The sequence below is a fragment of the Lactuca sativa genome, chromosome 3, assembly GCF_002870075.4.
Source record: "Lactuca sativa cultivar Salinas chromosome 3, Lsat_Salinas_v11, whole genome shotgun sequence".
NCBI classification, from domain to species: Eukaryota; Viridiplantae; Streptophyta; class Magnoliopsida; order Asterales; family Asteraceae; genus Lactuca; species Lactuca sativa.
This window is the reverse complement of record NC_056625.2, coordinates 85091174-85101824: the sequence shown is the minus strand read 5'-3', so window position 1 is coordinate 85101824 and position 10651 is coordinate 85091174. Positions and strand designations below refer to the sequence as shown.

At 30.5% G+C, this 10651-nt stretch overlaps 1 protein-coding gene across 1 annotated transcript; it reads left to right on the top strand.

Moving 5' to 3' along the window:
* Positions 1 to 1928: 1928 nt before the first annotated feature.
* LOC111920350 (uncharacterized) lies at positions 1929 to 9268 on the top strand. Its single transcript, XM_023915921.3, has 31 exons — positions 1929 to 2201; positions 2718 to 2779; positions 2959 to 3051; positions 3144 to 3431; positions 3499 to 3585; positions 3672 to 3788; positions 3877 to 3940; positions 4030 to 4172; positions 4263 to 4310; positions 4383 to 4451; positions 4542 to 4617; positions 4701 to 4831; positions 4917 to 4976; positions 5045 to 5114; positions 5179 to 5243; positions 5330 to 5391; positions 5480 to 5603; positions 5687 to 5744; positions 5829 to 5941; positions 6032 to 6109; positions 6199 to 6261; positions 6338 to 6433; positions 6539 to 6648; positions 6728 to 6917; positions 7847 to 7961; positions 8043 to 8233; positions 8323 to 8388; positions 8471 to 8602; positions 8676 to 8732; positions 8823 to 8903; positions 8982 to 9268. Exons 1-31 carry the CDS (start codon positions 2078 to 2080, stop codon positions 9030 to 9032), a joined length of 3084 nt encoding a protein of 1027 aa, XP_023771689.1. The 5' UTR covers positions 1929 to 2077; the 3' UTR covers positions 9033 to 9268.
* The last annotated feature ends 1383 nt before the right edge of the window (positions 9269 to 10651 follow it).

Genomic DNA, 10651 nt, shown 5'->3' with positions numbered 1-10651 from the left:
AAGTTACAACGTCGATAAGTCTCAATATGTTAGGCGGGAAAGAAAGTAAAATATGTACGTTTTGAAAATCAAATAGAAGTAGAAGTGACACCTTGATTCTCTTGATCATCTTTGAATTCTAGTCCGAAGTTCTTGCAAAAGCTCCCAAGAATCACCCTTGATATACCACCTTAGGAGAATGTGTGTCCAAAAATGAAAGGAACGAGTTGACTGTGACCCTTATGTTCGTTTAATGTTTAACCGAATATGATTGCGACGCGTTACATAATTGTGTGTGTCTGGATCATAATTTTTTCTCACCTATTTGCACAATGCATTACTCTTTTGGTAATTGGAAATGATGGAATAACGAGCATAAAAATATAACCGTTTTCAAATAGACCCGACCCTAACGGTGGGCAACTCGACGGTCACCTAGGGCCCGTATTTTTAGGAGACCCAAAACTCTTAGAGTATATGATATAATTATATGGAGAAAAACTAACTTATTCAAAAATGTTATGGGAAATATTAGTTGTTTTTGTAATGTTTTGATCAAATTTATGTTTTTTAATATTAATAGTGAATTTCATAACAGTATGTCTATTTTCAATTTAATTTTTATTATATTTATGACTTTAGATGTTTTTTTTTTTTTTTTTTTTTAAATCTTGAGCCCCTTATATCTATGAACTGACTTTGCTTTTAAGTATCATTTTTTCTATATACTTTAAAGGCCTTTTATAAGCCTAATGCCCCGTTTGATACGCATCTTTCAAGGTCCAAACAAATATTTCTAGCTGAATAGATCGGAAAGACTATTTGATTTGCATAAAAGAAGAGGTCTTTCCCAGAAAGCCCCAAAATCATATATTTCTGGCTGAATGGTTGTAAAAACAATTATACATCAAACCCCACCTCTTTCTTTCTTTATTGGATTATTAATTTTTTTAAATAACTTTTTTTAAATTTATTTTTTTTATTGAATTATTACTTTTTTTCATCATTCAACATAGTCAATCAGATGTACAATCAAACAACATGGTTTCTTTCTCAGTCAGAAAACTTTTCCAGACAACACTTTCCCAGACATAAACTATCAAACGGGACCTAATTTTGTAATCACATAATTTCATTTTCACAAATCAACAAAAAAGGCTTCGACAATCATCGGTGAGAAAGAAAATCACAAGTATCTTTTTGTACTTCTCTAATTCTAAAATTATGTTGGGAGATATATTTTGTATAGGAGTATATTTCTAGAAAACCACTAAGTATCTTTTTGTACTTAGAGTAGAGGTTTTTTATGGTGCGTTACTTTTTTTATTTATTTATTTATTTATTTTTTTTTAATGAACATTTAAAACCATTGGAGCAAACAACTAATTTGCTTTTTTATTTTGATCACTCAATATATATTGAGTGGTCAATATAGTATGATTACTTATACATTTTAATCATTTCCATTTCAAAGATATGTCATTTTATAACTAATTTAAAATATTGTTGATGTTTTTGTTGTATTTTTATAACTAAAACATAATAATTTTTTATATTTTAGTTATATAAATAAAGACTCGATATAGTTGTATGATATATTTTCATATTAAGATATAATTTGTGTTTAAAAATGATTAATTTATTTCAATATTTTATAAAATATTCTAGAAAGACGAAGGTAAATTAGTTAAATTTACAGAAAAAACTATTAAATAAGTTTAATCATTGGAGAAGTCATTTATTTAGAGGTTAAAAATAAAAGATAACAAAATAGGAATCATAGGTTAACAATTGAGATGCTCTTATCTAATTCTAAAATTATGTACGACACCTCCCCAAATCAGATAATCAATAAGCATGACCCGACATAATATCTTCACGCGACCCAGCACAATGATTTAACCCGACCCGATCAAGCTTACTAGTAGCTCCACTATGTCCTCGTAAAACCCTAAAATCGGACAACTCACCCACCATATATATTCATCTGTCATTCCCCCCAAATTCTTAGAAAGAGCGGGAAACATACGCAAACATAGATACACCTTAAATACACTCACTTCAGTTTCACAATCGCATTTTGCGGAGCTTGTTAAAAATGGAGAACATGATCGATCAAGATCAACAGTGGCTGATCAACTCTCTGAATGCTACTCTTGATACTAATCAGCAAGCTCGATCTTTCGCAGAGGCGTCTTTGAATCAGGCGTCCGTTCAACCTGGTATGTTTATAATTCATTTATGTAAATTGTTTGATATATCAGGTTATGTACATCTTATCACTTCTGCAATTATTCTCTTTTCTACTGTTCAACTTTTTGGACTTGAGGTCCATCGTGCTTTATTAGTGTTTAATTGTCGGATAGTAGTAATTAGGAGAAGAATCTTGGATTATTAGTATTACAATTTACAGGTTCGTAAACAAGAAGCTAATATGTGATTAGAAAGAGAAAGTATAAGTCTGTTTCTTAAATTGTTCTTACAGACTGGCGATTCAAGAGAGGTTTTAACGTATATGTAATTGGCAACTCTTTTGGCCACCAAGCTTTAGGGGTCTTTGAATTCTGGTGATTAAAATTAACTTTTTGTAAAATTCAAGTGATTCTGACAAACCTTTGTTTATCAATTGGTTTGATTGTAGCAACCAAAAATTATTAACTCATCTTGATTAAATATTATTATGAATCAAATTTACATGGCTTCTTATTAACAATGTCTGTTGTTGCAAATCTTTGAAGGTTTTGGAAGCGCTTTATCCAAAATTGCTGCTAACAGGAATCTTCCTCTAGGATCTCGCCAAATATCCTTTTGCCATTGTTGACAAAGTTGTACATTGTCTTCCTTTTATTAAGTTTGTTGTTCAATTCCGGTGTCGCATTATTTACCTGATGATCAAAGTTTAAAAACAAAATTATGAGGCTTTCTTGTATAATGATACATTTCAAATTGTTACCCTTGTGAGACTTAACCTGCTTTTACTTAGCTGCAGTTCTTCTTAAACAGTTTATTAAGAAACACTGGCAGGAAGATGATGATGGTTTTGAACATCCTGTTGTCTCGGATGAGGAAAAGGTCACTGTTTTTTTTCAACTTATTATTTTCACTATTCCATTTAATGCATTGAATATTCCTAATTATATGCTGTTTGCATTATCATTTATCAGGCAATTATACGTGGTCTTCTTTTGCTTTCACTTGATGACCCTCATAGAAAAATCTGCACAGCTATTAGTATGGCAGTTGCATCCGTGGCGTCTCATGATTGGCCAGATGAATGGCCTGAGTTACTCCCATTCTTAATGAAGTTAATTAATGATCAAAGTAATACAAATGCAGTGAATGGGGCTCTTAGATGTTTGGCTCTTCTCTCTGCTGATTTGGATGATAAATTAGTGCCCAAAATAATACCAGTTTTGTTCCCATGTTTGCATGCTATTGTTTCATCACCTCAGGTCAACTCTATTTTTAATTTTAATTTATAAGTCAAACTTTCCATTTATTTGAGTTTTTTTTTTACAGATATATGACAAACCATTGCGCACAAAGGCTCTTTCAATAGTCTATTCTTGTACATCAATGATAGGGGTTATGAGTGGTGTGTACAAGGTACTTTCTTTCTGGACACTTACAATCCCTAGGGTCAAATTGGTCATTTTATTTGCTTTCTTTGATGAAAAGAATCTATTGTTTAGACAGAAACAAGTGCATTGATGTTACCCTTGGTCAAATCTTGGATGGTTGAATTCTCTTCCATTCTTAAGAATCCTGTGCAATCTGAAGATCCAGATGATTGGAGTATCAGAATGGAGGTATTTATTCATTTCTTTTATTTTCTTTTTTGCATATTTTTTAATTGAATGTACACTCACTTTTCACTTTCTATTATTCCTCTATCAGACATTAAAGTGTTTGGGCCAATTTGTTCAGAACTTTCCAAGCCTAGCAGAAAGTCAGTTCATGGGTAAGTTTGTCTTTTTCCATTGTCTTCCTCTTGCCACGTCATCACTGCTATTATTCATAAAACTTAAAAAGATTGTTTTTTTTTTTCAGATGTTTTGGTTCCATTATGGCAAACATTTGTGTCATCTCTTGTTGTATATGAAAGATCTTCAATTGAAGGACTTGAAGATTCATATGAAGGAAGATATGATTCTGATGGCTCAGAAACAAGCCTTGAATCCTTCATCATACAAGTAAAATTTTTATTTGTATTTAATTATTTGTAATAACTTCTGCTGTGTTTAACCTTTAATATCCTTTTATCTTTTTCTTTTGTTTTGTAGTTGTTTGAGTTTCTATTAACGATTGTTGGTCATAAAAAGTTTGTAAAGGTAAATAATTTTTTTACTCATTACAAGGTTTCAATACATGATATATGATAATCTTCCTACATTTATTTTCAGGCTTTTGGAAATAGTATCCAGGATCTTGTCTACTATTCAATTGCTTTTATGCAAATGACTGAACAACAGGTAACCAACTTACATAATGTCTTATTTTGTAATATTATAACAAAAGTATCGTTTAAATAATTAATATTAATTTACATTTTCTTGATCCAGGTCCATGCTTGGTCAATGGATGCTAAACAATATGTTGCTGATGAAGATGAAAACACTTACAGTTGTCGTGTTTCTGGTATGCATTTTCACTCATTTCCAATCCCTTTTCTTGTTTTTTCATCATTTAATATTTAAAAAAAATAACCATTATTTCCACAGGCTCACTTTTGTTGGAGGAAATTGTAATTTCTTGTGGAATTGATGGAGTTTATGCAATATTAAATGCTGCTAAACAAAGATTCGATGAATCTCAACAACAAAGGCTCAAAGGCTCTGCTGATTGGTGGAGGGTATGCCTGAGTAAATTTTTATTTATATTTTTTATTCAAATCGAGCCCCTTTATATATTTTCTTTATCATATATCTTTTTAACAGATGAGGGAGGCTACACTTTTTGCTGTGTCATCTGTATCAGAACAATTGCTTGAAGTTGAGGTTAGTACTATTTTTTTTTAGTAAATCTAATGAAGTTTATTATTAATAAAATCATAATATATTCTCAGGTTTCTGGGCCTTCAGGGGTCAATTTAGGAAACCTGTTGGAACAAACTTTCACTGAAGACATGGCATCAGGTAGAGTTTCAGTTATTTCTTTTATATCCTTAACATTCTTAATTAATCACTATTTTTAATGCAGGTGTACATGAGTTTCCTTTTCTTTATGCTCGTATGTTTTCATCAATTGCTAAATTCTCATCAGTGGTAACTATTATTCTATTAAGATTATTCATGTATCTTGTTTCATATCCTTAACAACAATATTCTCATTTATATTTTATACTTTACAGATCAACAATGCTGTTATTGATCATTTCCTCTATGCTGCTATCCAAGCAATCGGCATGGACGTGTAAAATCTTCTATGTCATTTTACCTTTTTACCCTTCCTTTTCATGTTTAAATCACCAATTCTGATTTTTCATAAATCTTATTTCCAGCCCTGCCCCTGTCAAAGTCGGTGCATGTCGTTCCCTTTCTCAACTCTTACCAGACACAAACAGAGGAATACCTCAGCCTCATATTTTAGCTCTATTTTCATCACTCACAGAACTTTTAAAACAAGTAATACAACATTTTAATTTTTTAAATTTTCTTTTATTAATAATTTTTTAAATTTTCTTTGTTAAACATGCAACACTTTACAGGCATCTGATGAGACAATGCATCTTGTCCTTGAAACACTGCAGGCAGCTGTGAGGGCAGGTTGGTAATTTTGTATAGCGGTTGAGAATCAAGATTAATTTTTATTTCTCATTTTTCTAATGGAAGTTTTTTTTTTTATTGAAGGGCATGAATCTGCATTATCCATAGAGCCTGTTATTTCTCCTATTATACTTAACATGTGGGCTTTACATGTTTCTGACCCTTTCATAAGCATTGATGCACTTGATGTTCTTGAGGTAATTAATTTTATTAAAAACAATATTTTAAAATATAAAACTATTAAGACATGATTACTTTTGGTTTTAACAGTTATTATTTCATAACAGGCAATAAAAAATGCTCCTGGATGCATTCATCCTCTCGTTTTACGCGTTTTGCCATACGTGGGACCCATCCTCAACAAAGTACGTTTGTTCAATTTTTCCTTAAAATAAACATCTAAATTATTTTTGACTTTTTGACTCATTTTACTTTTTGGTTCTTTTTTTTTCAGCCTCAACAGCAGCCTGATGGTTTAGTTGCTGGTTCGTTGGATCTTTTGACAATGTTACTGAAGGCAAGTTATAGAAATTTACTAAAATACCCTTTATTTTTACATATTTGTATGACTTATTGGCTTTTGATATATCTAGAATGCACCTACTGATGTGGTGAAAGCAATTTATGAAGTGTGTTTCGATCCGGTTGTGCGTACAGTTCTTCAAAGTGATGACCATGGTGAAATGCAGGTTATATACATAGCATTATAACAAATTTTCCCTCTTTGCCCATAATCCAAATGACAATTTTACCCTTTTTGTAACTCAATTTTTAGTTTCTGTTCATTGAATCAGAATGCAACTCAATGTCTTGCTGCTCTTGTCTCTGGTGGACAACAACAATTGCTCACATGGGGTGGTGATCCTGGTTTCACAATGAGATGTTTACTCGATGTAGCTTCAAGGTTTGATATATGACACGTAAAACTAAAAACTTTCACTTTTTTGTTAAGTCATCATTTAATTTTGACTTTTTTTTGACAGGCTTCTTGATCCAGATCTAGATAGTTCTGGATCCCTTTTTGTTGGGAACTATATTTTGCAACTTATTTTACATTTGTCCTCACAAATGGCACAACATATACGAGATCTTGTTGCTGCTCTTGTTAGGCGAATGCAATCTTGCCAAATTGCTGGATTAAGAAGCTCATTACTTCTTATATTTGCAAGATTGGTAATTCTTATTATTATCATATCATTATTATTAGGGTATATTACATTTTGTTGTCTCTGAGGCTAGGAATTTTTTTCTTTTTTTGCATATTAGGTCTACAAAAGTTTTTCTATTGCAATTTCATCTTATATGAGGTTCTTATAACATTTTTGGTCTCTGTTCCAAGTAAAATGACTATTTTTGGTACATAATTATACCTGATTTTTGCAATTTTGGTCCCAAAATTAGTCATTTTACTTGGATTAGGGACCAAATACATAACAAAAACTTCAAATAAGGACTAAAATTGCAAAAGAGAACATTTTATGATCAAAATTGTAAAATTAGCTATACTTGGGAACTAAAAATGTAATTTACTCAATATTATGATTAGAGTAAATTATAATATTGGTCCCTGCGTATCGTTTGTTTTAAAAAAAAAATTGGTTCTAAAAATAGGCATTTTTCTCGATTAGGGGACCAAAACCGTTACAATAACCTTAAACAAGTACCAAAATTGCAAAAGAAAACATTTTGGGAACAAAATTGAAAAATTAGCTATACTCAGAGACCAATAATGTAAATTACTCATTATTATTTTAGAGTAAATTATATTTTTGGTCCCTGCGCGCATAGTTTTGTTTTTTTTTAAAAGATTTTGGTCCCAAAAAGTCTTCACGTGCAATTTGGTCATTATTTGAAATTTTTGCAATGTTTTCAGTCTCTCTCTATTCCAAGTAAAATGACGTTTTTGCACCAAAATTGCAAAAAGAAGCTATACTCATATAAAATATAGTCATTTATTTGGAACAGGCATAAAAAATGTTACAAAAACCTACAAGAGAACTTTTTGGGACCAAAATTGCTAAAACCAGCTATGCTCAGGGACCAAAGTTGTAATTTAATTTTAATATAATTTTATGAGCTTATATTTCTCTTTTGTGAAACAGGTTCACATGAGTACACCACATGTTGACCAGTTTATTAATTTACTAATCACAATCCCCGCTGAAGGCCACACTAATTCTTTACATTATGTGATGTCAGAATGGACCAAACAGCAAGGTGAATATTATTTTTCATTATTTATTTATTCATCGCAATTAAAATAATCTAATAAAAAAAAATTTGTAACTCATTACACAGGGGAAATTCAAGGGGCATACCAAATTAAAATCACCACAACAGCTTTAGCTTTATTGTTATCAACCAGACATGTTGAATTTGGAAACATCAATGTTCAAGGCCATTTGATCAAGTCATCTGTAGGCATCACCACACGTTCAAAGTCCAAAATTTCTCCTGATCAATGGACATTAATGCCCCTCCCTGCAAAGGTTCTTTTCTAAATTTTATTTTTTATTTACTTTTTATTTACTTTTTATATTTTCAATAATTTTTTTTTTTTGAATTTGGGCAAATGTAGATTCTTGGTGTGCTAGCAGATGTGTTGCTTGAGATTCAAGAACAAATTGGAGAAGAAGACGAGCAGGTAATTTTGATAGATTTTGGTCAAAATATAATACACGTTAAATATTATTACAAAATTTAAAATTACGATATTGCCCTTGTAGGAAAGTGACTGGGAAGAAGTGGAAGCAGGAGATGCTGAAATAGAGCAAGACTTGCTTTATTCAACGGGTACTACATCGTTTACCAGACCTTCAAATGGCTACCTTGATGCCATGGCAAAAGCTTTCAATGAGGTCAAACTGAAAAGTCAATATATTTTTTACAAACTATTTTTCACATGGACTAATAAGTCATTTTACTTAACAGGATGATGATGATGGCTGTGATGATGAGCTACTATGTGCTGCTGATCCCCTCAATGAGGTTTACTTTTATAAAAAAATAAAAAAATTCATGTTTCTATTTTTTATAATTAAGTAACTTTTTCATGACAATTTAATTTCTGTTTGGTAGATTAACTTGGCGAATTATCTCACCAATTTCTTTCGGGAGTTCTCTCAGGGAGACAAGCCTCTTTTTGATCATCTTTGCCAGGTTTCATTTCTTTACTTTTTTTTATTCCCATTTTGCCCTTCTGGTTTATTAATCACTGATTTGTTGTAATGTTTTCAGAGTTTGACACAGGCTCAGAAAAAAGCTGTACAAATGGTGGTGAGTCGATAATTGTACCCTTTGAAATTAATTGATTTTTTTTCTTAAAATTTGTATGTATTGGGGGTGATAATGTAAACATCCGAGTTTGTACATTGCCGGTTTTTCGTCTTTTTTTTTTTTTTTTTTTTTTTTTTTTTTTTTTTGTGTCCTTGAGTGTTGGTATACAGAGTGTTGTTAAATTTCTTTGGGTAAATGTAATCATTGAAATTGTGCACATCTCTATAAAACTGCCATGTTTTTTATTATTATCAAACTTATTATGCTTTTATGGACCTACATTGAAGGTAACTTATCTGCAAAAAAAGTACTCAACCATTCGGTAATTTTAGCAACTGCTATAGCAAAAAAGTGTATATATATATATATATATATATATATATATATATATATATATATATATATATATATATATATATATATATATATATATATATATATATATATATATATATATATATATATATATATATATGTCTCAAAGGCTTTGGTTCTAATCACTGGTTAGTGCTAGTTATTAAATTAAATTTTTTGTGTTCGAAACAATTACGATAATATTTCTGTAGATATAATGGGCTTTGATTATAATAAGCAAACCTAATTGCAAATTGAAATAAGTACCAGTTATTTAAAACAGTAAATTGAAACCTGGAAAGATGCATTTGAAAACCTCCACAAAGTTGAAATCATAATAAAAATGGAATTAACTTATCTCATTTCGGTTCCACCACTACTGAAAATGATGAAGTCCAACAAAATAATAAAAAGGTTTATAAAAATATGCATATTTTGGTGTACAAAAATGTGTAATCTTGTTGCTTTTTAAAAAATTGCTACGTTTTGTATTTCTTTCCATGAAGAATTGTAATTTTGTGGGGCCTATGAAACACAGGTTGAGTGAATGGTTTGTTTCAATAGCTATAACCTAATTTTCATATGTTAAAAGCAAAATAGAAGTATTAAGTATTATGATTAAGCAACAAAACTTATGAATTTAAAAAGTAGAATCAAACCCTGTTGAGCCAACCAGAAATGTGTTCAATTCCTTAACTGGATTAAAGAGAATGTCATTGAGCACCTACCAAATACCCTAAAAAACAGGCATTAGTAGCACTCACAAGTGATAACCTAAAATCTTTCAGTAGTATGATTGAAAGAGAGTAATATCATTTGTAAAATCGGTATCTAATGTCCAAATTGAGTAAATATGAATGCACAAGAGAAAGAACACAAAAAATTGGTATCACATTACATAAGAACAATGAAAAACTAACAGCAAAGTTATCAAGTAGAACACCAATGAGAAATGCATACATACCACTTCTTAATCACCACCACTACAGGAGGCTGAAATCAATTGTTGTATGAAAGAAAGTACAATGGTGGTCCTATAAAATGAGTGGACAACAAAATACTTTTTAAAAACTGTTCCACAATAAGCGAATTTTTTTTTTTTTTTTTTTTTTTTTTTTTTTTTTTTTTTACCTTTGAGATAAAAGGGGATTTTCTTGTTAGTAATCCTCCATATTTTTTCTTGATTACATCTTCGTGCAAAAATCAATGAACTTTGTGAAATTTCAATTTTAAAGATCATATAAAGATATAGTAATGACTAATGACCCACAATTTTA

Excerpts from the sequence above, each read along its gene's own strand:
- LOC111920350 (XM_023915921.3), top strand. The coding sequence starts at position 2,078 with ATGGAGAACATGATCGATCAAGATCAACAGTGGCTGATCAACTCTCTG. Across the intron at positions 3,941-4,029 it reads AGCAGAAAGTCAGTTCATGG|ATGTTTTGGTTCCATTATGG; the intron begins GTAAGTTTGTCT and ends TTTTTTTTTCAG. Across the intron at positions 5,244-5,329 it reads TTGCTAAATTCTCATCAGTG|ATCAACAATGCTGTTATTGA; the intron begins GTAACTATTATT and ends TATACTTTACAG.